Below are 27,694 nucleotides of genomic sequence, written 5' to 3' on the forward strand. Positions count from 1 at the left end.
GTTTTACTAACACAATGCAAGAGGGAGTTCTTTGTCTCGCTTCATCAATTTAACAATTTGAAGCTGCTCCACAGGCTTGCTTAGAGAATTGGATGCTCCCTGATTTTTTGCAATTTCCCTCGTCTTCAACATTAAGAAAACAATGAAATTGCACCTTGAAGTTCACAAGGTAAATAAGACATTATTACTCAGGGATTTACCGCTCTGATTTCCAGTTTTAAAACGGATCAGTTTCTTGGTGAATAATGTAATGTTTATGCTTCCTCTGATCTATTTTAAGCCTGATTAAACAAACAAACAAACCACTTGTAAAAAACATATAAAAATCATGCTGAGGAATGTTTTTATTTTGGGAGGGAAACTGAAGTTTTTATTTTCTTTGAAGTGGTAGCTGTATTGTTGTCTATATTGCTTTGTTTTGCTTGTCCATGTCCTACATGTTAATCTGTATTGTGATAACTTTAAGCAAGCTTTTTGGAATATGAAGTTTGGATATTACTATGTATTTGGACTAGGGTGATACGCTTGTGAATCACCTTGCTCTGACGTGTTTTTAAAATACTCATTTAGAATTGATCCCAGCTTTTAAAAACTGAAATTATTGAATGTGTTTTAGGGCACCATCTTCTGGTAGACAGCACACATTGTATTTGAATAGCTATGTTTGCTAGGCACAACTATTTAAAATATTTTTGTCTGACACTACTCTTCAGGCTTGCAGGTCATTTCTCATTCTAAATCTGCAATAAAACACTATTTAACATTTTTTACATTCTTCTTATTCATTGCAAATGCAGCTATTCACCATGCTGCACAAACACAGCTTGGGACAGACCCTGTAAAATTCCAGTCACAACAGGCACTTTGTGAACGTGCTATGTCAGACAGACAACATATGTCCAAGCACTTACGATTAATACACCATTTATGTATCTTATTTCTTTTATAGCTTCATCTTCCACTTCTCTTACATATTTCAGATAATAGCACTTCTGGCCAAAGCAGTTTATTGGCTCATACTTTGCAAACTGCACATGGCCTTAGTCACACTTCCTTGCAATCACAAGACATAATCACTGCATTCAAATACGATCGGTTAGCTTAACAGCAGCCACTACCTTTGCATAAATATATAATTCAGTTGGCCAGCCTTAGTACTTTTAAAGAGATGTTAGGTTATATAGCTTATTTCAGAGACTTGGAAATATAAAAACAAACTTGAGACTCTGCAGAGCTAAATTTTATCTTGATGTCATAAAAAGTCCTGATTGCAATACTGCAAACCATCATCCAGCAAATAAATCAGATAAGATTAGTGCATTTAATAAGAAATAGAAACATTGCATGAGGGTCAGATGGCTACACACATGGCCCCTTATTCTGGGCTGGTGAAAAGTATCAGACTAACTGTATGCACCTCTTTATACCCTTTGAAGAAATGAGGTGGACTATGAGCACCGACCTCCCGACCTGACAGTACAGTGCACTTCAGCTCTGATGAGATGCATCATTTCAGAAGAAAGAGAACATTGGGTTGTTGAGAACATAAATTACATTTACATTTCAAGGTATTTTCCATATAAAATGGTATTACAGAGATAACATTTGCTAACTGAAAATAACCAACAAATTTGCAAGAAGAGCTGTTCTTTAAGCAGTGGAACTAATGAAGGCCAGTCTCCTACAGGTCTCTAATCTGCATCCTTTGCATTCTCCAGCTTGTAACCTCCTCTGCAAATCCTCAGTTATGCTACATTCCCTTTGTCCCATAGAGCTCTCCCACTGCTACAGGATTTGCCCCAGTCCTCAGCCACTACATACAGTACCTCCAGGTTCCTCCCCCTGTATTCACCTACACCCCTCAATAGACTTGTCAATGCTCTTCTGTCTCTGGCACTCCTCCTCTACATCACCTTTAATTCTCTCCCAGGTCCACCTACATGCAGCGTCTCTCTGTCCCCTTTGTAACATCCACAGCTCCTGACAGCTTCCTGAGCGGCTAGTTACATGCTTTTCCCCAGCACCCTCCTGCTACCTCCCGTTATCAGTGCTTTGATGTGTGAAATGCAGCAGATGCTATGTGGACTTGCCTCCAGACCCACCAGCAGGCAGGTGTGTAAGCATCACACCTAGAGAGGCCACATGCCACCACAGAGGCACTTCCATGGCTCTGTTTCTCCTAGTCTGCCTCCACTTACCTCTAGAGTTGCAGCAGCTTTGAGATCACTGATGTCATTACTTACTGTTTGCAAATAGCTTCAAACGTTGCTGGAGAGGACCGGCAGAACAATTCCGTAAGTATCTCTTCTTTAGGAAATCACACTGAAAATTTCTCACTTTCTCACGTCAGTGAAGAAGGATGCTAATGAAAAAGACAAAGATAATGACATGTATCTAAACAGCAGTTTTCTTCTCTTAACTGATATTAAGCTATATCTAGGAGTACATTTATTTACTTCATCCCATTCCTCCCTTAAAAAAAGAATCAAGGCCTCCAAATCAAAGCATTAAATTGCCTCCCCCTCCTAGTCCTTTGTCTGTAGGTGTATGTTCTCTGTAATCATTCTGCTTAGACACTAGCCCAGAAATAATCTCAGTCAAGCAAAAAACAGAGGACTGACTTGTGTAAGATTTGTTGTATTACTTTGATCCTAATTTCTGCTTTATTGCACGTTCAGTATTTCAGATGCACAAAACTGAAGGCTTCTTGTCCTTATAACTGCAAAGAGAAGAAAACATCACTACATATAGGCACAGAAACAGAACATGGCAAAAACCCCAAATTTATTTTCCTTAAGTCAATGTTTATTCAGTTTTCTAATCCAAATTTACAGTTTTGAGGCAGTAGAGATATGGCTTGAAGCAGATAATATCAATGGTAGATACGAACTGAACACAAGCCTGTTTTATCTTCTGGGTTCTAATAAATGGTTAGCAAGAGGTCTTTGTCGTAAATGTCAGAATTTGAAATGGCACATCAATCTGCTCGCCAGCTGTCGGAGTCACCAGGCCAGGAAAGCATGCATCTCCCTCTGCAGTTCAACAATGAAACAGTTTCTTAAAGTAAAATTAAAATGTCACATAGAACTGCTACAAACATTACATTGTGATCTACTGCATGAAGTTGTTTAAGAAACGCCTGGTCCAAGGTCCAAGGCTGTCTGTCATCATGGCCCCGTAGTTCTTTCTCCTGAATGGTTATCGATCACCCCTTAAGGGCGATTCTCTAGATGCTTTGAGAATCAGATAGGCTGCACTTCTGCCTTTTTTTTTTTCTTCTAATTAACAGTGGGATTGTGGGAAAGTCATTACAAATTTCTTCACTGTAAGTCAGAGCAGCTTAATGAATCTCTAGTTAACTGTTTTATGTCATTGGTGGTCAATGTTCCTTTCCATGCTCCACTGCAGCAAAGGGACATTGAACTAACAGCATTCAAAGCCAGGTACTAGATACACTCTCAGCTGCATTCAACTGTTCTAAAATATCCCTCTATTTTTCTTATCCTTTTCATATATGGTACTCAAATTCACTAAGTAAACAAAAACCACTAGTGTCAAGAATGAATTGTTACTATGAAAAGCAGCCAGAAAAGCTTATCTGCTACGGAAATTTGATTCAGTATAAACAAACTAGAGAACACTGTGTGACAGAAGAGCCAATTTGTATCACTGCAAATAGCAATTTGTAGATTTATTCAATGAGCCTGGCTCAAAAATTGTTAGTGAAGACAGAGCCTACATCGGGGTTGCCAAACTAAGGCACTGGGAAGAATTTCTTCTCCATTTTAACATTTAAATCTTGTATCTTCCAACTACACTTACTGCTATACCAATGTAACTGCTATTAGGACTTGAACAAATCGTCAATTTTAAAGTGGCTTGCTTTTGCTTTTTAAATTACTTGAGAGCTTAATAAATGCTTTGATTTATAATTTGCCCCCAAGGGAGAGACAAAGTTTAAGTTGGAAAATTCTACATTAATGCCATGTTGGTGACTAATAGCCAATTAAGGACATTCATATTCCATCAGTTCTGAAAAGCAGTTTTTCATTTGGCACAGAAGCAGTTTGCATTTTAGTGGTTTATTCAGTATTGCCAAACAACAAGAACAGAACAGCTGACACTATATGAACAGCCTGTCGTATGTTCTATAGAAGCAGCCTGTGTAAAGAAAATATATTAAAAATCATTCACTTTGAAGTATTTTACAGGAAGGTTCTAGGACAATTTTTGCCATATACTTACTGCCCAGGCAAAAGCGGCACAATTACATCTCCGAAATACATCACGATGTAATTTCTTCTATAAATTCTAGACTGCCTTTCATGCTGCAAACCAACTGATGATGCATCGCTAAAATTACTTGATGCTTCTCTAAAACTTAACCAAACCAGTGAGTGTCCTGCAGCAGTACCCCATCTAAGATACAGTACCTGGTTAATACTGAATATTTTGCAATCTGGCCTTATTAACAGTCATCTACTGCCCTGAGAAGCTATTATGTGTATCTTCTTGGACAGCAGCATCCCAAACTTTGAGAAATCATTTGGGTACTGTCTGATGCTGTTAACATTAATGATTTAAGGAGCAGAAGCCAGTGAGGCTGAATAGCTTATCCTTCTCTTTTTCACCCCCAAATCTGTTGTTGTGAGTTATTTTGATTCAGCTTATACACCACTCAGCTTCTAAGTCATGGAGACTCTCAACTTCAGTAAAGCTAATGGAATAAAGTTACCAGAGTTATAGCTCTACTGTTAAAAAAAAACAGTTAGAAAGCTAAATTCCTGAATATGGACCAATGCAAGCAGGGAGATTTCTCAGGTAGTGAGATAGAATCACATTATCTGTTACACACGCCAGCAGCTTAGATAAAGCTTTGTCACATCACAATGAGAAGCACATCTTATTACACAGATTAACAGGCTATTTGACAACTAATTTAATAAACTAGTAATTTTATTTTAGTAAAGTTTAAAATGTCAGACTTTTTGGAAGATGAAATCAGACATATTAAATCCTAGCGTTTCAACTGTTTATGATAAGAACTAGAAAACCTTCCCATTGTAGCACTGAAAACCCTTCTGTAAAGCCTCTCATTTACATTTACCTCTTAGTCTTATTTACCTCTCGGTCTTCACCTGTGCTGGCCAAGAAGCAATTAACTCAAAAGTACTTAATTCCACAGCGGAGTATTATACCTCCAAACAAGCTATTGTGTATGACTGTTACTACCTAAGAGAAGAGAGAAAACATTAATTGCACTGTAGAACCGTAGTTTTGCACTGCATTGGCAATTCATCACTGCTGAAGAGCTGGCTTTTGTACCACACAGAACGAGATACAGGAACCAAAACCTAAAAGTTTTGGTATTTTTGGTTTTTTACATTCTCCTATACAGTTGACATTTTGCTTAAAATTCATTTAGTTTGCAAACTATAACAGAATAAATCTTGCCTGCTCAGTTTTTCTGCTCTGTAAAACTAACTCTGCATACTTATCTATGAACAAATGTAGTTTTGGTTCACACTAACAAAAAACTGGAAGTAATTTCATTACAGTGACAGAAATGGCTTATTAATGTGTTCCAAGAATCAACATGGATCGTTTTTAGAGCTACCAAAACAGTTAAGTGAATGCAATAGGCTTTAAGATACCGATTCTAGACATTGCACTTTTATCCTACGCACAAATTAACGTATAAGAGACCAGTGCTTGCTTCTTTCTGAAGGCATGAGGCGGTGAGAGCACATGTACAGTGGTACACACACTCCAACTGAAGAGGCCAATGACTGATTGTCCAAGAGAAACATTCACAAAAAGTTTTATTAAAAAAATTCCCCTTTCACCTCAAACAAGTGAAGCTTAAGTTCTGTACTACTAGGTTATGTTTAGAAAAATGAAAATAATACAGTAATTTTTGAAGGCTATACATTGTAAAATCCTTAAGTCAGCATAAACTTGGACTGTGCAAGCAAATATAGCAAGTATTTCAGATGTCATTTATTTGGTCCATCAGATGTACAGTATAGTAGTATCTGAGTTTACAAAACATCAAATATAAATAACCTGAAACTGTAACAATACACAAAAATTTGCTTCTTACATTGACATATCAGGCAGTACGAGCTGAAAAACTTGAGTAAATTAACAGTTTTACAGTAATGTACATAGTGCCAGCTGAAGTTTAAGAACACTGGTAAAACATGGCACTAATTCGCTTACTGAATTTTCTTCTTTACTTGTTCAGGATGTGAAAAATGTTTAGGACCAGGCTAAAAATATTTTTTTCTTCAAGCAAAAAATGTTGTTACTTAAAATCTGGGCATCAGATTATGACCCTTCACTAAATGAGAGTAAGATTTTCTTGTACTATCGAATTATACCTGAAAGGTATTTACACAAAAATAACATGCTTTTTTCGTGACCGTTTTACTTATCTGTAAGTATTTATAAACTATGTTTCTACTATATTTAATACATGGAATTAACATGGAAAAACACCTGAAAGAATCCATTGACATGAGAGCTTTATCATCAAAAGAAACAGAAACCAATTATTTAAGCCAGTGGTTTGGTATTCACTTGGAACAGAGGCCTTAAAATTAGTCTAGTTCTGGACATTTTTCACATCCCAACATCATATGCTGTTACTGCATTACATTTATCTGAATCATTTTGTCAAGGGGCATTTCCATGTTCAGTCTAATGCTATAATTTCATCTTGCTCTTCAGTCTGCTCGGTACGCACCCTCTTTGTACTAATGCACTCTTTATCTTCTAGTTTTCTCTTGCGGTTTTTGTTTTCCATATCATCATCAGCATTGCTTGAAGTACCTTCATCTTCAGAATCAATAATCAATAGATCGTCTTGGTCTGGAGCTGCAAAATATATGATTTTAAATTCAAACAGATGCCTACTCTCAAACCAAGTTTCACACATAAAAATAAGAATGTCTCTAATACAAAAAAATACATCTTGGGGCATTCTTTATCTTTGTCATTCATCTGCAAGAGCATTTTGAATTTCTCTGAAATTGGTAAAAAATAGGCTTTTCATATGATTATCCCCTCTTCACTAGAGGTATGGAAAATATTGCAATAACCCCCCAAAATACAGAACAGGCATTAGGTAGCAGCACTCCCCCTAGAGCCAGGCCCTGCGGGAGAACACGCAGAGGGAGCAGCGGAAGCGTGAGAAGAGCTGAAGGATAACAACAGATAGTATAAAGAAGGGAAAATAGAAGCAAACGTCAACTTTTAAGACACGAGGTGGATTTTGTTTGTTTTGAAATACAAATTCACTATAAAAACTAATTCTATGCTAGGTTTTAAAACAGAATTTGAAATCAATTTTAGCAATACTCCTAACATTCCGTCTCCCCTGAAACAGGAGGCAAGTGGAAGTGACTGCATATCTGTGCACGTATCTTAAATATGACTGACAGGCAGAGGAACATAATCCAAAAGTGTAATACAAAACTACAGATATCTAACTTATCTGTCACAACAAGTATGCAGATTCATGCACTACCCCTATAAAACAGTATGAGGTTTACAGCACATCAGCCTTCAGTGCTTAAGCATCCCATATTAATTGAACTCTTTTGAGTGTATTCAAAGAAACACTCTACATTAGGAAGGTGATGGATACCAAATACTATCATCTTCTTCTATTCTGCTTGACAGGTGAACAATAATTATTTTATACACAGATAATAAAGATGTCTTCTTATATTAACAAAATGAAACATGAACAAAGGCATCCAAAAGTCACAAATTTGGTTGATTCTTTTTTTGTTAAGCAATAGTGCGACCATCAGATAGAATAGGTCTTACTTTATTTAAATCACTCTGCGAATAATGTGCTTAAGCTGATACCCCACAAAGCCCTTGTGAGTTAAATAATTTCTGTATCTTTACTGTAAACATTTTTAACAATTGAAAGTGTGCATTTTGTAAAAATTGTAAATGTGCATTTTTATCTTCAATATTTATACACGGGTCAACTTAAATGCCTCTATTTCATGTTGGAAAGTTAACTGTCTTCAGTTTTATGACTTATTTTAATTGGACTGCACTACTGAAAGACTATTTTGTTTTATTTAATATCAATTACTGTTATTTACCTGTTGATGTTGAGGGTTGTACTCCATCATCACTACCATTGGTAATGTTCTTGGATGTTGGTTCTGATGGTTTAGGGCCAACTTTTTCAGGGGTATCACCAACAACTTCAAATTCTACATCTTTTTCTAGGTCTTCACTGCAGAAAAATACATACGCTTTTGAACAACCAAGTGAAAATAAAAAAACCCTGTGCTTTTCACAAAGAAAGTATGTAATTCAAGTACTGGAGCACCCCGCAACTGTGACAAAACGAGAAAAGCATATTAAAAAAAGAGGAAAATCAGTTCAGTCCTCCTTTATGATTTATGCTTTGTCTATTCATAAACACTGTTTGGCCCAGCACCATGACTTAAAATGCTTCAGAATGAGAAGAATCATTACCTGAGCTTACCTTTCTTCCTCAATGTCACATTCCTGTTCTCATTGAAAGCGCAGGGTGTTAATTTACTGTATATAATATATTACTTATCTAGGGTTAAATATACACACCAATTATTTCAAAGTCCCTTCTATTTGCACTGCTGTATCTGAATACAGGGAGTCAAACAGACGATCTACAAACCCAGAAGGCTGGGGCGTTTTTGCCTTTTTAAAATGTTGTTTTGGTTTTTAAACGGCAGTTTCTCGCTTATTGGCTGGCCCAAGAGTGAACTGGGTTTTGCACTGTATTTTTATGCTGTGTAATGACAAATTATTCATATAAACTTTCTCCAACTACTGTTGTTAAAAACCAAACACCGCAAACAAAAAAGCTCAACTGTATACATTCATAAAGAATAACAATTCCTCTTTTACCCCTGTATTTTCTTTCCACAGCTTAATCTTTGAGCTTTACTCGTTAATTTAAAATTCTGAGTTGGAAATGTCCTGTGGAACTGTTATGTATATACATATATACACACACACACACACACACACAATTATTGCAGAATCCTTACCTGTGAAGCACATTGATTAACAGTGTATAGTCCTGGAGGAAATCATCTGCTTGTAGTCGAGTGCCATTTCGAATTCCAAAGTCTGATAATTTTCTGTGGTTATTTGCTACAAAAATAGTGAAAAACTGCAGTGTATACAGCTATTTATATAAAGATCCTTTGTACCTCAATCAATATGATGAAATGAGTACTCCAGAAATTTTATGTAGAAACATAAGATTAACATTTATTGGCTAGATTTAAAGTAAAAGCTGACATTTAAGCCCATCAGGAGTTAAAACTACTTATGGTTGTCTTATTTACCCCTCATGCATCATGTTCAAACACTTCACTATTATTATATTTAGGAACATTTTGGAGATAATATTTGTAGTACAATAGTGCCTACAAGCATCATAAAAAGACGACAATCTAAGAACAAGAAAATGAACGGGACTTGCAAACAGAGGAAAATAACTCGTTCAGTTTTATAGCTGAATACCTATTCTTGAAAGGAATCCTGACACTCCAGGTGAAAAGTACTTTACACAGGAAAGGAGAACTGGACACACAAGCTCACAGACAATACCGCTAGCTGTTCTCCAGACACTTAAATACTTGCAAATTCAGTTCTCTTCAAATATAAGTCTATGGGATGAACACTAGAACATTTGCTATACTTCCATTCTGTGTATCTTGGTTTCTTCCTAGTTTTTATCTACTCTTATCTAAAAAGCTTCGGTATGCATACCTTCTGTTTCTCCTTCTTCTGAAGAGATAAGAATAGTTCCTTTTCCATCATCTATTTGTACATCTGGTGCTACCATAGCAAATTTTTCTTTCACTATCTGAAAAGATGAATATGATTATTTAATCAATAACTGACTCTAAAACACTTACAAAAGAACAAACCTTGAATTAGGTTTATTTTCTTATCCTGGCCCACTTTCAGGCACCTGCTGAAAGCCTAGACTTTGTGGTTTTGGTTTTTTGTTTGATTTTACTTCCACGAACAAAATAATTATAGTTTTGCTGTCTGAAACCTACAGGTTCAGATACACTGAAAATAATTCTAGAGTACTTTATAAAATGACAGAATTACAAATCAATTGTGATTACCAAACTGTAACATGGCTACAGAACTATTAAACCGAAATACAAATTTTTTTTTTTTGCTGTTAGATATGTATAGGCTTTAAAACTGCAAAAGTACAAAATACAAACATTCTTTCACAAGATAAATGAGCACACATAAGCAAGAAGCATACTGGCTAATCTAGATCCTCTTGTAGCTGAGAAAAATGCAGAACTTAGAGCAAATATAAACAGCTGATGTTCAGTCAAAATATACTGAACAAAAACCTAACAGTAAAATAATTACAGTATTAGAATAAAAATGAAAGCTGTAGCTAATATTCAAGATTTACCTTATCCTGGAGTGTTAACACAGTAACTTTGTGTACATTAAGTTTCACAGTCACTTCTGGCTTACTTGCACAGACATAACAGTTAGGATTTGGTGGATCCAAAGCACAAGGAACCAATAGCTTCTTTCTGGGATTTGGCTGCTTGTTCAGAAAAATCTTGAGAACAGACAGGAATAAAACACGTTATTCTGTACATAATAACACTCAGAAAAGCTGCTTTCCTACAGATTTATTCTTTTAAGTCTCACAGGGTGTCCTGGTCCCTAATCCGCTTTGACAGGTCTGCTGAACAGGAGAAAGCGCCTATTACAGCCAGTCCACACGACACCTGTGCTGACTGACCAGCCATGGCCAAACAGCCTGCTAACATGAAACAACCCCGTTTCAAGTGATGTCAGTCTGGTTCTCTCTCCTAGCCAACTTTTATTAAATCGGGGGATTTAACGATTCTTGAGACTTCTGCTTCTCTTTTCATTGTGGCTCAAAGTTCTCAGTACATTCAGAATTTACTGAAGCAACAAGTGAGAAAAAGCATAACTATACAATAATCAAAGTCACTTTTAAACAAATGATAAATAACAAGAAAGTAGAAGTATCTTATTTCCACTTACCGTTCTACACTGATCTATTTTTCCTGATAAAATCTTCAAACCCTCCAGCACTATCAGACCAGCTATTACAGCATTAGTAGTAGCTATAGCTGGGATAATATTTCCTGCCATTGCTGTAAAATAAGCAGGAATATGCAGATTTTTAACAAGAAATTAAAATGAGAGGTTTAGATTATTATTTAAATAAAACAGCGTTACATTTTATCCTTACACTTGATATCAAATCTGCTCTTCATATTCATACTGAAAACATGCATCCTGAGGTTCGCAGCAGAAGTGACAAAATCCATTGCAGAAGGGTCATCCTGACAGGAAGTTAACACACAAAAATATTTAAGAATCAGGTTACTCAATGGAAAAAGTTTGCAATACATACTTCCTAAAACCTTGAAAACAGAAGGTTTTTTTAAAAAGTTTGTACAATATTCCATTTCAAAGTCAATATACTCCCTCTTTCAGATGGTACGTTCAGACAGAGCAGTAATTAAATACATGTTTAGAAACTGTACGTAGTATTTCAGTAGTGAATATTAGTGAGTATTAGTATTGATAAAATGAGTATTAGTATTGATAAAATGCCTTGTATGTTCAAAATAACATCTAAATCCTACATCTTGCAATGTTTTATGCTCAGTTTCAAAAACTGGTGTTCCAGAAGTATTTTACTATCTGTTGTAATGCCATTTTACTGTTTTGTCCCTTCCATATTTACAAACTACTCTTTTTTTCTCATGCCAAATGACAGCTGGGTGCAGGAAGACTACACTGGCTCTCGTGTTAAAAGCTCTTGTTTTTTTTCAGTAAAACTCATAATAAATCTCATCCCTATTGTCAGAGCTAATTACCATGTACAACCCAGTAGAACTCTAGCTACAAACCACTGTATAAGAGCATGTTTTATAGAAAGCTAAAAAGGAAAAAATGAAGTTGCATTATTAAAATATTTTCAAATATCAAAATACGACAAATACTTCTGAATTTGTGCTTTTTCAAGTTGGTGAATTGAGTTATTTTACATCACAATAGTTAATCCTTACACTCAGTGAGTTACAAAATACAGAGGCTTTCATGTATATGTTTGTTTACATATCGAAAATGCTTTTAGTGAAGTGCCAGATATTTTTATTCTATTTTGGAATTAAAGCGAATGAGTCCAATTAACATTTGTACTACATATGAAGAGTATAATTGTTCTTACGTATTTGGCAAACTAACCTTATCCCATATAAGCTCTGCTCCATCCCCCTTCTCAGCCAGGTGAAGTCTCAGGGTTTCAACACTCTTTGAAAATAAGTGTGCGTAGCTCTTGACATCAAGAACCTGCTGATCCTTCAAGACTGCAGATGATTCATTTTGTTGGTCAGATATGTTTTTCTCTTTGGGACAAAAAAAACAATAAGATCAGGAATACTTGTAAATCCCATGCAAGTTCTCTCAAAGAGCTAAGAATATTCACATTTCAGTAATATTAAATATTTTCTAAATTGAAGAACGATAACCTTGAACTACAGTAGCCCCAACATTTTACAACAAATCTACATTGAAAACTGCAACTACAGCTATGCTTACACTGATCACCCAGACATGCACAAATTACAGCAAACGGAAATTTTCAGCAATACACAGTATTCAGGGATAAAGATATCAGTGCTTATGGCAAGGTCTCCTAGAATAAGGTGACATATAATTTTCTTGAAAAGTTCATTTTCTACAGCCAATACTCAGTATCTATAACAATTTCAAAATGGTTTTAGAAAAAATGTTTTCTATATAGAAAAAAATATGAAATCTTCAGGAATCACAAAGAATTAATGTGGTCATTAACAGCACTCAGCTGTGACAGTGAGAAAATGTTCGTATCACAGAGATGCATTAACAAACAGGAGGTGTGACTAACAAACACACAGTGAGGGGATGGGTAATTACCTTGGTTTTGTACCTCAGCCCAGTCCAGTGGCACTGGAGGCTTTCTTTTCCTCCACAGCTTATCCATTGTCAGCAGGTATCTAATGTCATCTTTGAAAAGCTAGGAAACGTTAAATTAAAGAAAAAAAAACACACAACACAAACACCAAAAACATTAAAATGAAAGAGGTAAAAAAAGACATACTTTAATTTTACATCTGCTATGAAATTGAAAAATTAGCATTACATTGATACGGTTGTGTTTTTCTCCTTGAAAATATTTTCAACCACATAAACAAAAAAAACTGAACCCCACAGGAAAAAAAAATGTAAGAACTCCTTATTACCCATTCTCTAACATTCATTACATAAAACAGACGCAGCTGATTAATGTGGGGGAGTAAAGTAAAAATGAAGAAACAACAGTCTAAACAGTGGGTTCATGAGCCTGCTAAATCCATCACTACAACTCTATACTCAGAGATATTCTTACCTACATGCCTATGAACTGACAAAGTTATTACTACCTATCAACATTACATTCCATTACACTCCTTTTTCTATCCACTTCCAGCAACTACTTAGAAGAAAAACTCCTAAACCGAAGATGATGGATAGCTTTCAGGTCCTCAGATTTGGTCTGATTATGCCAAGTGAAACTCCTGCAGAATTCAAGTTTACCTTTTCATATTGAAAGTAATGCAAATGAAGTTTTTTCTGTACAGTATGGACAAGCTGCTGAAGCCATCTGTACAGACACAAAACAAGCAAGTTTTGCGAAAGACAAACACTAAAGCAAAACTGGTGGAAGTTGTAACATAATTGCATAACTGATGGCTAGCATTGAGTGTCCAAACTGGGTTTTGACTTTAAAGCATCTCATGCACTTCAAATAAAGATATTTATTGGGGGTAAGTAAAATACCTTAGTAAAAAGTTTAACTGGATCGTATCCAGTTGATTTAGCCCACTCCTTAGTTGAAACACGTTTAATCTCACCATCTTCATTGGATGCTCGTGCTCTGGCTTCTGCTTCTGCTGGCTCCCCTATTAACAAAGTGTTAACCAATATTTTAATTCAAAACCAGGAAATATCACATCCTACTATTTCCCTGAGAGTCAATAACCAAAATTATACAGGGACCATAAAGAGGCTTTAATGTGCCCAACAAAAACTGAAGCAGGCACAGTGCAACTAACCCTGTTTGCTTCTGCAACTCCAACTCACTAATTATCTTGATGTCACCCAATTCCTTTGTTGTCAGAGACAGTGAACAATTGTTTCCTATTAATTTTCTCCACATAACGTTGTGATTTCAGAAAAATCTCTAACCATTCCTTTTAGTAGTCTCTTTTCCTGGCTGAAGAGTCAGGTTAGAAATTCAACACATACCAAAAAATTAATCAGCTTCCTACCTCTGGTTATTCTTATAAAAAAAAATTCCACACATACAGATGGTATTAATTTTCTGTTTGCTTTCCCAGTTACATCCAGGAATTACTATTGTGATTTCTAATAAGCAGCAAGTTGATGTTTTCATAAAACTATCTATTAACATCTTGACTGAGAAAAATCAACTCAGAGACCATCACTTTCTATGTCAATTTGTGAGTGTTTCTTCCCTTTCACCAATGCACCATTCGCATAATTTCACATACATCTGCACCAAATCTACCCAATGTCTCATTGCCTAGTCATTCTGTATTGTGAAGCTTTCTACTATTTTCTGCAGTTAGTTCTCATCTTTATTATTCTGAGTGACTTTGCCTAATCATGTATGCCGAACAGCATCGGTCCCATGCCCGATATGAGACGCTTCTCTTGTCACCATTTAAGTAGTTTATCTTCTGCAGGATCTTAATTAATCCTTTTTTCTCCCCATGTCTGCTTAGATCCTTCAGGTTCCTCAAAAAGATTTTGAGTGCCCCCCACAGATTCAAAACAGTGTAAACCAGATGTGCTTGTCCACAGTTTGCTGATTCCTTCAAAGGACCTGCAGAGCCATGGAAGGCACAACTTGCCTTGCAGTGACTCTTCCCTGATACATCATTCATCCACTGATTCTAGAGAGCACTATCGCTATGGACTGTTTGCTCACTACAGACATGAGGCTACAGCTCAGGCCTTCCTATAACTGCCCTGGTATCTTTGTTTAAATCAGTGGCATTGTGTCTGCTACCTTCCACGTAACCCAGCAGCCACTGTTTAGTGAGTTCATAACACCACTCTTTTTAAGACTCGGCTATTTCATTCTGTACTTCCTATAGGAGCAACCTGTCAGGTGGTCACTGATGTTCAGAGAATCTGAAGAGTCGCAGGATCCTCTAAGCTCCCTCTCCCAAGTCCATTCATTTATCAAAGGATCCAAAAGAAGCAACAAAGATGTTTATTCACTTTTGCAGTAACTAGAGTTACTGTTCTTACAGAAAAATACTTAACATCTACAAAAGCATCACTCAAAATGGGCATATTTCCTATGTAGATGAAGAATGAAGTGTTTCAGGCTAGATGAGTTCAAACACAATCCCTCAGCTAGGAGCGGAAAATGCAGAATGACTGCAAACAGCAGCCAGTCCCCAGTTCAAAAGACAAGCCTCCCAGCTGCAGGGAAGGAAGCACTCCATCAAATCCAAATATACAGGGGATAAAAGGCCACCCTGTGAAGATCAGTTGTATTTAATTTGCTCCCTTTTTGCTTCACGTTTCTGTGCACGTTGGGAAGACCGTTTGCTGCAGAGGGAACAGGAGTATCCAAACAGATTCACATCTGTTCACCTAAATCATGTATTTTACACCTGGATGTGTGAATTGGAAATATGTTCCTGAGTGTATTGACTGTGTTCCTCATAGCTGTTCTACCAACACTATCTGAGAATAACTAGTGAATGCCAGTGACCCATTTTACACTGTATTAAAAAAGTTTTCACAACAGCTGAAGTAATAATTTTAATAATGTTTTAGGCTGTCCACAAGGGCCACAGCTCTGACAGGTGAAACTATTAAACTGTTTTAATTTTGAGGAGTATTTTTTGCTCACTCTCCACGCAAAACCTGCTGGTATGCACTACGCATCCAATTAACTGAAAAACACTGAAATTGTTTCAAATATCTAATAAGTGGCAGTATGAGGGAACTAAATTATGCAGTGTACACGAAGGTCTGTAAGGGAAACTACTGTTAACACATCCCAGATTCTTGTTGTCCAAGGGTAAGGCAAAGGGATTCCTCTTAAAAGAAAATGTAGCTGAACTCTCTAACCTTAAGAAATGTACAGAAACAAATAATAATCTCTGAAATAGAGCATTTCAGTAACAGGGTAAGCTCCCAGTTAATGTCACACTCACAGGCAGCTTCAGGATCAGCTCTGTCAGGAGACACTTCTTGATCAGCATCTTCTTCTCCAAACAACTGGCTATATAATAATCAAGAACAGCAACACAACACTAGAATTTCATCGTATCTGGTTAAAGACTTGAAATATTTGCTAACAGATATATATCCACTTTAGAATTCTTGCTACCAGAGTGCCATTTCATACACTGCTTTCAAAATTGTTGGGATTCATCACACGTGGACTTAACGCTGACAACACAAAATGTCCAATACAAAAATGAATTTAGCAAAACAGTTCTCTATAACTCAATAGTTCACCTAGCCTTATATTTATATTCCAGTACTGAACACATTGCTTATAATCCTCCAAGATGCTAGCGAACTTCACATCTGTTAAAACATGCATTTAACTGAAAAATGTGTTAACTTTACACAAAGGTGGAGATTAAAATACCCTCAACTTACACTGGTGTGCCAAACTACTCTGCTAGATTTTCTGTGATATTAGAGCAAGGCATAAGTACTAACCAACCAACCTTCTGTCTTGATTTTAAAAGAAACAAACAAACAACAAAAGATCCCAAAACCCAGGTCAAAGAACTGGAGGTTTTAGCTATAATCCACATTCATTAAAAACAAACAACAACAAAAAACAAAACCAACATCAAACAAACAAAAAAACCCGAATCACACACAACACACAAAAAACCAAAGCAAACCAAAAGACCCACCCAGAGCACGTGTCCACTTTATTTCTCTGTCTGTAGGTTTAGAAACCAGAAGAGTGACCACAGTATCCATTTTCTTTTTAAAAAAAAAATCACTTACTTGAACAAATACTTAGCCCAAACAATGCAATGGATAGGTTCCGATGGCGTATTTCGGATTGTGCAGCCTGGAAAAGTCTTCTGAGTTGGTTTAGGATGACATTCATAACATTCTGTCACTCCCTAAGGAAAAGTGAAATATTTACTTGTCACACTGTGAAGGCTATGATAGTATATGCTTTTACCAGATGAACTGTAACTGTATCTCAAAACACCCAACTCCCTGTTGTCTAAAATAGCCAATGATTTAAACTTAAAGTGTCAAGAGTAATACACAACCTAACCTTTTTAATAACTGTTACTTGTCCAAGGTAGCCTGCAGTCCCACTCTCTATAAGAGGAACATCAGCAGCCAGACACATCCTGTTCACATGGTTACGGGCAGCTGCAAATCAAGAGGTTTTAAAGAAAAATTTGAATAATTAGAAAAAAATAGTTTCACATCTCCAAATTCAAACTAGCCTCCTATGCATTTATCCTTAATCTGCCTTACTTCATTACAGAGGACTACGACTTTTTCACAAAGTCAATTTTCCAATTAACACAAAATATATTGATACTATTAAATATAGCAAACTCAACTAAATAAAGTTACATATGTACACAAAATATTCATCAGTTCTCATAAAGCAGCAACACAGCAGTTTATGCTTACTTTCAAAACACCTGTAAAAGCACTAACTACGCTTTCAAGTTTCTAGTGAAGCACAAAAGCATGAGTCAAACTACAGATGGATTAAGAGGATACTTGTTATTTAACTGAGAGGGCAGAAGCACACATTAAAGAACACATTAAAGTTATGTTTCTATGAACAAGCAACAGTATTTCATCTCCAATATAAAAATCATAGTGGAAACTTCACCTCTATTATCCAGAGCATTCATAACCAATGTGAACTGGCGGAAGAACTCTACGTTGTAGTCAGGGCTATGGAAAACAAAAACAATACTCAAAATGGCATATTGAAGTTGGGGGTGATTATGCCACAACAGAAACTATACACATACAAAATGTGGATTGATCTTTGGGTGATAAATTACACATATTATAAATTGACTGCTAGCCTTTAACTGTACCATTTGTCTTCTGACTATTTTAAAGCTGGGGGAAAGCATGAATTTTATGCTGTTGGAAGGAAGCAACTGCAATTAGTACTAATTTGACCCATGAAACAGGCAGACAACAAAAAAGTGATTATACTGCTCTGACCTAATGAGCAAATTGGCTGAGTTCTCGTAACTGACCCTAAAAACCATCAGCTGAGGCTAAGACATGCACTCTGCAATTACCATAGCTCAACAGACTGTTGGTAATTCCCTATACTGTGAGAGCCCAATTGGTTTGGATTGTGCCTCCCTACGCTTAGGAGCCAAGACATGGGATTTAAAAATGCTGACACTTTAGTATCTTTACATTGCATTTTTCAGGTTTAAAGAAAAAAGTGGCAAACAGACAATAAAGAGCAAATAGGATTAACAGTTTCACAGTTTCAGGAGAAGGATGCAGTGAGTCAGTGTTTCAGTGCCTATAGCAACAGCGGAGATCAAATCCTAACATTACAAAATATCAATTTTTAAGAAACTGGACAAATAAAAGTTAAAATATGGAAAACAGCTAATGAAAATCTACATAATCTTGTACTCATTGGTTATGGACGACAAAGACTAAATTTAAACAGTTTGGGGCATATAAAAATGATACTCAGTTAACTACACACACACAAAGGGCGTCATTTTTATAATCATAGACTCAACAGTGACACTTATTTTAATCTCATTATTGCTCAAGACACCAGGGCATCCTTACAGTGTAGAACCTTATATACTAAATGTTGCTAAGAGGATGAAAAATAGACACAAGCAAATGACTACAGCTTACTGCCAGAGCTTCAGAAAACTCATGCAAAATCTACACTCCCACTCAGGTGTGTGGTAGTGTCATATTTACAGCTGTTTCTTCTTACTGCAGTAGCTTGGTAAAATACCTTGAAGCACACCACTGTAGCACTGAAATAACACAGTACTTGCAAACCAAAAAGGTAGGTAGAGCTTAAAAACAAACATACTTCATGATGCTATCATGGTAAGCTATAATATTAGCTTCTGGACAAAACTGTAACACGCTTTCCTTGGCAACCTAGAAATAAAGAGAACAAAAACAAATCACTAATTATTCCTTCGCTCTGGAAGTAGACTCAAAACCAGTTGAGTATTGAGTAAGTTGACTACCTTGAGAGATTTAAATTCTTTTATTATGATATGCTGTGGAGAGCCATGGCCAACCAAGCAACACTTACCTCTTCACGGCAGAAACAAAACTGTGACGTGTTTCTAACACGGTCCGTAAAATAATACTGATTAAGTAAGACCTGAGCTTTCACTTTTTCCTCACCTGTGATTTTGATCTTCCAACATGTTTCTTTTGAAACAAAAACTGCCTGTTGAGATTGCTGACATCAATAGTATCCAAATCAATCTAAAAACACATAAGAGACAGCCATTTCACTTTTACAGAAATAAAAGGGACAAAGCCTTTAACAGAGTTTGAAGCAAAAGTGATTGACCAAAATGCATAAACTTTACAGCCCTCTTTTTAGATCTGCATGTAGGTGTTACATCTGCATTACAGCAACTGTGGAGACACAAGTAATCACCTGATAATCTTCAAGAATCCACACATTTTATATACAATGGAAACCTATACCAAAAATTAAGGGCTACATGACAACAAACTTCCTGCAGCAAGAGTTCCTACCAAAAACACACAGGCATTTTGAGATAGGCCTGCACAGTAGTTAGCACCAAGTCACAAACTGATTGTCCTGTTTGCTGCAGGATAAAGATTTCAGTGAGAATTCCTCAGGAGCACAGTGTACAAACCCAGAGGAGATACAGCAGAACTCGGTCGAGGTAGATCCAGTCTGGCTCTACACGGGACTAACTGCCCTCCACGCTGGTCTGTCCCACACTTCCCCAAGGTCCAAGAAAGGCTGCTCAGCAAACTAATTAGTACTTCTGCTTTATATTTGAACATGGCTTTGAGCAACTGAATCAGCACACTGAGGGCTGCACTGTCATCCAACCCATACACTGCAGGGCAAAAGTTTGGCTGTTTGTCACCAGGACCAACTGCTTCAGTGCACATTAAAATATGAAGTGTAAATATGTAATATATACTAGAATATTAAGTCTACTTAGAAAAAAGCCCCAAACATCCACTCACACAACCAGGTACCACAGAACAGTTGTGATGTACAACCTCAAAGGATGCCATGACTGTAATTGCCCTAACAGCAATGTTTCTATTTATCAATATATGCACATCGGACTTTCAACAATTAAGCAACTTTAATTAGAACTTTCAGAAGATATATTCCTACCTTCGCTGCCGCTACTTTTCTTTTAATTAAAGAGCTTCTGTGATCAATGGCTCTTTTTAGAAATCCTCTCCTGTCTCTAACATTTCTATCTAGGAGGGGAGGGACACAACTTTTCAGAGCCTCAGAGATATTTCTCCCAAATTCCTTGATAATGCTGACAAACTCAACACAATAACGCTTTCAGCTAGGTGGAGAGTACTATCATTCTGACTGCACAGCGTGAAGTTTAGACATGATATACTGACAGCATTATCATGTGCTTTTAATTTTATTAACCAAACTTCAATAATTAATAGTGTGTGCCACGCATTTCTCATTGAAGATACTTTGCATACGAGATCCAAGCTTCAAAGTCAAAATGCCTGTTTAATTTAAGGATTACATTTTAATCTACTAAGAACTGTAATAGCTAAAGAGTTTTATTGAAACGCTAAATAAAAGCACCTGTGGATACAGAACAAACAGAAAATACACAATGTTTTAGAAATGCATTGTAAAGCAAACACTGTTAATCCTTATTGCCCATAGCATCCCAGTAACTGCCCATGGTCTTCTATCTTTTTCATGATAATGGTGTTTGCAGGAAAAAACACTTCTTCCTCCTTTCCTTCCTCCTAAGACACCTCCTGAAAGTGCTTAGTCCACAGCAAAGAACCCGAGAACCTCAAGTGAAAACCATCAAGTGCACAAAACTTATTCTAAAACTTCCACTACCCAGAAAGCTTCCAGTATCTTCCCTGGAGATGATAACAAGTGCCATAAGCTACAACAAGAAAACAGCACTACCAAGGCCAAAAGAAGCAAAGGAAGTTCTCCAGAGAGAATACTTGAGACCATTAGACATCAAGAGAAGCCTCAGTCTGACTAAGAATGATCAGAATTTCACAGTTCTCTTATTACAATAACTTTTACACTGCTCCCATTTTTGTGAGTTGGAGGAAAACTTCCTAGATTATATATATATTCATGTTTTTAATTCTGATTTGGTTTATGAGTAACTTGATTTTATTCTTCATTCATGAGGACAACAAAGTATACTTAATGAAATCACGTGAATAACAAGGCAAACCAGTAGCTGTACTCTTCTACAAGCTGATATGGGGGTAGATAAAAACTGTTTCTAAGATGCTCTGCTCAGCAAGCCTGACTGTAAAAACATACTTCTTACAACTTGTACAAAACTCTCTGACTTGTACTCCCGAGATTTCTTAAAATAATTTATTTTTTCATAACTACAATATGAAATCAATGAAGGACTAGAAACGAGATAACCAGAGTTTTGCTAATAGCATTTCTCTCTGTCCCATTTTAATCACCACCCTATCAATTCTGCCTTTCCTATACCCATCCAGAGATCAGTAGCAGGAAGCAAAAGTGAAAGCAACTGCCCGCGGGAGTTGTCGTGACCGGACCGCTAAGACTGTTTTACAACCCGGAGCCTAAAATTACAGTTCACCTCCCGTGTGTTTTGTTTTTCGCTGCAATCCAGCCCTGGACCACGATCCACGGATTAGCAAAGGCGGCATCGGGCAAAGCTAAGACTAACGAGCAATCGCCGGGCAGCAAACCTGGCACAGCGCTGGTCCCAGATTTCACCTGGGGCTCCCAGAGGCGCAACCGCTCGGCCGAGCGACGGCCGGACCCGCCGGGGAAGGCGGCCCGAGCTGCGGGGGGAAGGCCGCCCGCTCTCTCGCGCTCACCCGGAGCTCACTCGGGCGGGCAGCCCGGACTCAGGAGCCCCGCTGTGAGACGGGGGCCGGCTGGTGCCTACAGGCCGCAGTCCCTTTGTGGCGGAGCCCGTCCCGGCGGCGGAGGCGGCGCGGCTGCCTCGCCCGGCAGCTTTGGCGGGCCGGAGCAGTTTGAAAACACGCAGACAATGCGGCTGGCGGGAGGGGCCGTGCCGCCACAGCGCCCCCGCGCTCCTGCCGCCGCGGCCCGGCCGCCCCGGCCCCCTCAGGCCCCCCGCCCCGCTCCCCCGCCCCAGCCGCGCCGCCGCCCGCCGGCCCCTCATCAGTCCCGGCCCCCGCCCCGGCCCGCACCACGTCGATGTTGCTGAAGCCGGTGAGCACCAGGTCCTTGAGGAGCTCGCAGCCGATACCGCCAGCTCCCACCACCAAGAGCCGCGCCTGGGCCACAGCCTCCGCCAGCTCGCTGCGCAAGGGGCCCGACACCGGCGCGGACATGACGGCGGCGAACGAAGCGGCAGCGGCGGGAGCGACTCCGCGCGGCCTCTCCTCAGCCGGGCCGCACTCCGGACAGCGAGCCCGGGCGAGACCAGAGCGGCGCTCGCCCGCAACGCCCCCTGTCGGCGTGGAGGGCCTCGGTCTTCTCCCGCGCACCGCCCCGGAAGGCGGCAACGGGGCAGGAGCTCGGGCGTGAGGGGCGGACGAGCCGACGGTTCGAGCCCCGCTCCCGCCCAGGCCCGCTGGCCGCCTCGGTGGGTCCCGGCCTCGGGGGCACCGTCCCGCGGGAGGGGCGGCCGTCGCCCATCTGCTGCAGCCGAGGCTGGGCCCACACCCTGTGCACTCGGGGCTGCTTGGGGAAAGAGCGGTCCCAGCACCCGTGGCAAGCATGGGCAGCTTTCCAGGTGTAACGTGAGCTTTTCACGTTAGCCTAAGTAAACTGATTCACTTCTAGAAAAGGACATAGTGAACTACAATTTTTCCGTAAAAATAGTAGTTTTGCGAACATGTTCCCTCATTTTAGCTCCCTCCACCCCCCCCTTTTTTTTAGCGCACATTTTTGTGCATTAATTTATGCTGCAGCATTTAACCTGTGCAAAAAGCTTTAAGGACACTTACTTAAATTACTCCTCCATTAAGGCAATTAAAATACTGCAATTTAGCCTAAACCAACAGAGAAGTTCATGGAAGAATTTAAACTGTTTTAACTAAAGCAGCACAATTAGCCTGCAAGCGCTAGATTGGGGTAACAAGGCAGGTGCTGCACCCACCCCAGCATTCTGTATCTGCCAGAACAAAAGCACCAAAAAACCCCTCCACCTGTTCCCCACCCACAGCAAAGCCATGCAGGTGGAACTTATCCATCATTTCCAATCTGTGATCCAAACAAAGCAGATTTGTTTTTTAAAAATCAAGCTTACATTAAGTTCTTTGCTGGAAAACCTGCACCCTGGTTGGTTGATGAATCCAACAGTGTAACTAACTACAGTAAGACAACCTTTCTCCTTCACTTTCCTCCCCAAATGTGAAGATTAACTAGAATCATGCACCAATCTCTAGACTTAAATTTCCATGTGTAATCAATGTATGTGAGCCCTATGTCACCACACTTCGCAGGCATGCTAATGTATACTTCAGTCAGCTATTCTTGGAAATAAGCACCATGAATTTCATTTGTCACCACATCTGAGAAAAATTCTGTTGCATAATTCCACACTTTCACCGGTAGTAAAGAAACCCAACAGACTTTCCATCTATGCAGAGAAATACAATTTATTTAAATAATCTCTGATCTGGGTCTTCTTGTACAAAAATAAATTCTTCAAGAGGGGTTTGATGATCTGTTGGCCAACAGCTTCTCTCACAAGTGTAAACTATAGCAGTTCCAAATTCCACTGAGAGACCTAAAAGCCAAGCAATAAAGGTATGTAAAGGTATGGAAAAAACAGAATCAGGAGCTCTTGCTTATTGCTATACTTCAATCTTTGCCAATTCAGAAAATATTTTTCATGTTCAACCTCCTATGTACATAGCACTTTCTAATTTTCAAGATGTTAAAACAAGCTAACTCTGAATTTTCAAAGAGCTTCTTAAGTGTCTGCAGTCTTATCTGACAATATTTATTATTTTCCAAAGCCTCATTTAAGAGGCAGTAAAGACAAAATACTCTCAAGGTCATAGAATTATCTATGTGGCTGTTCTAAAAGTTCACTAGTGAGTAAATGGCAACCACAGAGTCTCCATAAACCAGACTTCTCTCTTTTGCTTAGTGAATCTATAATGGGAACAGAGTGGATTTTCTACAAGATGATCGCTGCAGTTAAGCACATCTGTGTGTGGTTACCAAGAATCAATCCAAATGGCAGTTCCCTAAATTTTACCAAGAAGGTGACTGTTCCTAGTATTCACTCAGCTTAGTCAAAGGTCAAGACCTGAGTCGCTCTGGAGCATGGTGACCAGTGCCGGCATGAGTTGAAATTCAAATATTCTGTTGCTTCCACAGTTACCGCAGGCTGGAACCCCTTTGTTAATGTTGGCTGGAGGACATGTTATAAATAAAGGCTGGCCACCCCAAGAGTATCTAAGAGAAGAAAGAAAAAAAAACAATCTGGGTCTGTTCTCATCGGGTCTCAAGTTGAAGAAAGTCTCCCATAGCCAGATTTGGGGTCTCTGATCCTGCTCTGCTTCTCATCTACTTATACTTTGTATAAAAAGCCCAATCAGGGAATCTAGTCTGACCACATAGGCATGGAAAGGACCCTCCTGTGAAATTTTTTATTAAGAGATAAAAACATATACATATTTCCAAGGAAACAGTTCATTTTGATGTACTAGCAATCTCTGTCTGAGATCTGTATCTCCCTGTTACAACCAGATGATCAACATACCTTAGAATCTGTTCATGACACACAGATATTCTTTTCATAAATTTATGGAATGTGTGGTCCCTGCTTTTGACTTGACTCCTCTCATATTTTTCATTATCACCCTCATTGGCAAAACTATAAGAAAACAAGAAAATAAACAAAATTTTCAGTAAGGTTGTCAGTACGATAGGCATGCTTTGAAAAAGCAATAGTTACTATACACTCACATTGATTTATACTAAGTACACTGCAAAAACTATACAGCTTAAATTAAGAGGCAATTCCTGTTAGAAGTTACAAGTGAACATTTTGCTTCTAGTTCTTCAGTTTCTGGTGGCTTACAATTACTAACCGTGTTTCAAACTAGCACATTCCAGCCACTCAATCACTCAGACATAGATATATCTCTGAATAACTCAAAATTTGACAGAACTGGGTGCATCGTTACGTTCTTCCAGCAGAGTACCACACATCAATGACTTCTGAAGGAGCCAGTTACAAACAAAAAGCATTCAGATTTAGCGAGAGTCAGATTTAGATGACCAGTCAGCATACAGGAAACTACACAATCTCTTCAGTTTCAGCATGAAATCCAGACCTGTTCTCACCTTTCTGACATCAGCTGTTGCAAATCAACACCCTCTCTCTGCTGATACTCCTTCAACAGCTGATCTGCATGCTCTGTATCAAGGCAACCAGTGTAGTCTTCTTCATCTACAACACTAATGTAAAAGGGTTGGAACATGGGAGCTGAACTAGACGTTTCCATTACCATTCCCTCGCTGGCCGGAGGATGGGTGTGCAGGGAACCTGATGTGTCCATGGCTTCAGACAAGCGAAGCTGTTGGAACTGGGATGCACACTCCACCTCTCTGGACGAGGAGCTGCTCACAGCTTCATTCAAGCCAAGCAGCTGAAGGGAAGAGCATGCAGGAGATTCTGCTTCATCACAGGCTCCCCAGTCATCTGCTTCATCAAACCAATCCTTTGCAGTAAAGTTTGATTCTTGTTTCTGAGAATGAATGGGGGAAAAAAAAGGAAAAAGCACACTGTGAGGATCTGCCACCCCAATGCACTTCAAATACAGTTTCCTAACAGATAAGAAAACAAAAACCTTAACCTAACGCTTAGTGTTGTTTCACCAACTCTCTTTACAGTGATTGTTACCAGCTTACCCATGTTCATTTTTCACAGCAGCACAGTTATGGCAAAAAGCATCGTGTACTGGAGAAACGGAACAAGAATTCATGGGCTTTTTGCACGGTCGTTGTACATGGTGCTGCTGTACCTCAGCTGCTGGCACGACCGCTGACAGCTTGTTTGGGCACACTTATCTGAAGCAGTTACTGCACCACAGGTAAGCTCAATGGGCAGAATATGGAGGAAAATAACAACAACAAAAATGATAATACCATCATTTTGTCAGAGTACAAGCTGATTTACCACAGACTAAAATTGCATATTGTAAACAGACCAGCTGAATAAGTACTTTCTGCCTGTCACCACTACTTTGATAGCCATCTTCCTCTTTCAGTCTTCTTAAGCCAACATGCAGTTTTTCTTCAAAGCAAAAATACCAGAAAGTTATTAACCATAACTGAGTCAGATTAATTGAAATCAATGATAAAATTTAAAAAAAACCCTATTTAAGTTAGAAAATAAGGAAAACATCTTAAAGACCCAAACCTAAGCAGTATAGCACAATCATTTAAAGTTGAAAAATGTTTAGGTAGCTCAAGTAATTAAATACCACTTTTGACCACACAGCAGGACTGCAATCTCTGTTTTAAAACAAGCCTGACATAGAACACAAACACGAAGTTAACCTTCTCTTAAATAACTTGTAGAACTCATGGTGCCAAACATTCCACAACCATGACTTCTCCACACGACTCAAAACCAGCACCAAGCACAGCTTCCTGAGAAAAGGCGTGGTTACCTAAACAAGTATCTACAATTGCAAAATTCACCCAACTCAACCGCGTTATTTTAAAACCTCTGCAATCCTGCGCACTAAAATGAAGATCAGAGCCCAAGAAGGCAGTTTGCTCGTTGTACCTGTTTCACGCCGCAATCTTGCGTTTCCTGTTGTGCCTGCAAGCACTGGGAGCGCAGCACCTTCCAGCTGTGACAGCCGTGGGGAAGCAGGGACAAGTGAGGCACAGCACACCGGCCGCGGTGCGGTTCCCGCCAGGACCCCCCAAACCCCGCGCTCACCTGCGGGGCTCTCCCCAGCAGCCCTTCTCGGCGCAGGCGAACACGTTGGCCAGGCGATGGAAGGGGGACCCGTCCAGCGGGCAGTACACCTGCACCAGGTGCGCCAGCGCCCTCCCGCACACCCCGCAGCGGGGACAGCCCGGCCGCACCGCGGGCACCCAGTCCTGAAAGAACAACAGCACCACACCGCTGGAGCGGCTCCGAGGGCTTCGCCACCCTCCCCCCCGCCAGCCACGGCCGTACCGCGGAGCCACCCAGCTTGTTGGTGGCCCAGGGCGGGCCCTGCCCGACCCCTCGGCATGGACCCCCCATGGCGGCATCGCGCAGCCCCAGCAACACGGGCGGCCCGGCCGCCATGGCAGCTCCACCCCTGCCGCGCTACGGCGGCCGCCAGCGGACAC

At 39.2% G+C, this 27,694-nt stretch overlaps 2 protein-coding genes across 4 annotated transcripts; both read right to left on the reverse strand.

Moving 5' to 3' along the window:
* Window positions 1-5,793: 5,793 nt before the first annotated feature.
* Window positions 5,794-22,802, reverse strand: UBA2 (ubiquitin like modifier activating enzyme 2). Its single transcript, XM_065848098.2, has 17 exons — window positions 22,567-22,802; window positions 19,540-19,623; window positions 19,214-19,284; window positions 18,011-18,075; window positions 17,432-17,532; window positions 17,149-17,270; window positions 16,332-16,399; window positions 13,912-14,033; window positions 13,009-13,108; window positions 12,298-12,458; window positions 11,294-11,387; window positions 11,083-11,195; window positions 10,472-10,627; window positions 9,796-9,892; window positions 9,066-9,171; window positions 8,127-8,263; window positions 5,794-6,879 (listed from the first exon to the last, which is right to left on the reverse strand). The coding sequence occupies exons 1-17, from the start codon at window positions 22,708-22,710 to the stop codon at window positions 6,698-6,700; spliced, it is 1,923 nt and encodes a 640-aa protein (XP_065704170.1). The 5' UTR covers window positions 22,711-22,802; the 3' UTR covers window positions 5,794-6,697.
* Window positions 22,803-23,962: 1,160 nt separating this feature from the next.
* Window positions 23,963-27,694, reverse strand: PDCD2L (programmed cell death 2 like). Of its 3 annotated transcripts, XM_065847980.2 has the most exons (7): window positions 27,537-27,694; window positions 27,294-27,457; window positions 27,135-27,201; window positions 25,685-26,088; window positions 25,098-25,211; window positions 24,642-24,790; window positions 23,963-24,113 (listed from the first exon to the last, which is right to left on the reverse strand). In XM_065847980.2, the coding sequence occupies exons 1-7, from the start codon at window positions 27,648-27,650 to the stop codon at window positions 23,983-23,985; spliced, it is 1,143 nt and encodes a 380-aa protein (XP_065704052.1). In that variant the 5' UTR covers window positions 27,651-27,694; the 3' UTR covers window positions 23,963-23,982. The 3 variants fall into 3 exon arrangements, with proteins under 3 accessions (XP_065704052.1, XP_071670438.1, XP_065704051.1); XM_071814337.1 differs by lacking the exon at window positions 27,135-27,201 and having other exon boundaries at window positions 27,537-27,690; XM_065847979.2 differs by having other exon boundaries at window positions 27,135-27,457; window positions 27,537-27,690.

The sequence above is a fragment of the Patagioenas fasciata genome, chromosome 13, assembly GCF_037038585.1.
Source record: "Patagioenas fasciata isolate bPatFas1 chromosome 13, bPatFas1.hap1, whole genome shotgun sequence".
In the NCBI taxonomy this organism is placed as follows: domain Eukaryota; kingdom Metazoa; phylum Chordata; class Aves; order Columbiformes; family Columbidae; genus Patagioenas; species Patagioenas fasciata.

Coding starts and splice junctions, on each gene's coding strand:
- UBA2 (XM_065848098.2), bottom strand. CDS start 22,710: ATGTCCGCGCCGGTGTCGGGCCCCTTGCGCAGCGAGCTGGCGGAGGCT. Junction 12,459..13,008: donor GGCTGAGGTACAAAACCAAG/GTAATTACCCAT, acceptor TTTGTCCCAAAG/AGAAAAACATATCTGACCAA. Junction 6,880..8,126: donor ACAACCCTCAACATCAACAG/GTAAATAACAGT, acceptor TATATTTTGCAG/CTCCAGACCAAGACGATCTA.
- PDCD2L (XM_065847979.2), bottom strand. CDS start 27,594: ATGCCGAGGGGTCGGGCAGGGCCCGCCCTGGGCCACCAACAAGCTGGG. Junction 25,212..25,684: donor CAACAGCTGATGTCAGAAAG/GTGAGAACAGGT, acceptor GTTTTCTTATAG/TTTTGCCAATGAGGGTGATA. Junction 24,791..25,097: donor TGTCATGAACAGATTCTAAG/GTATGTTGATCA, acceptor TTCTTCTCTTAG/ATACTCTTGGGGTGGCCAGC.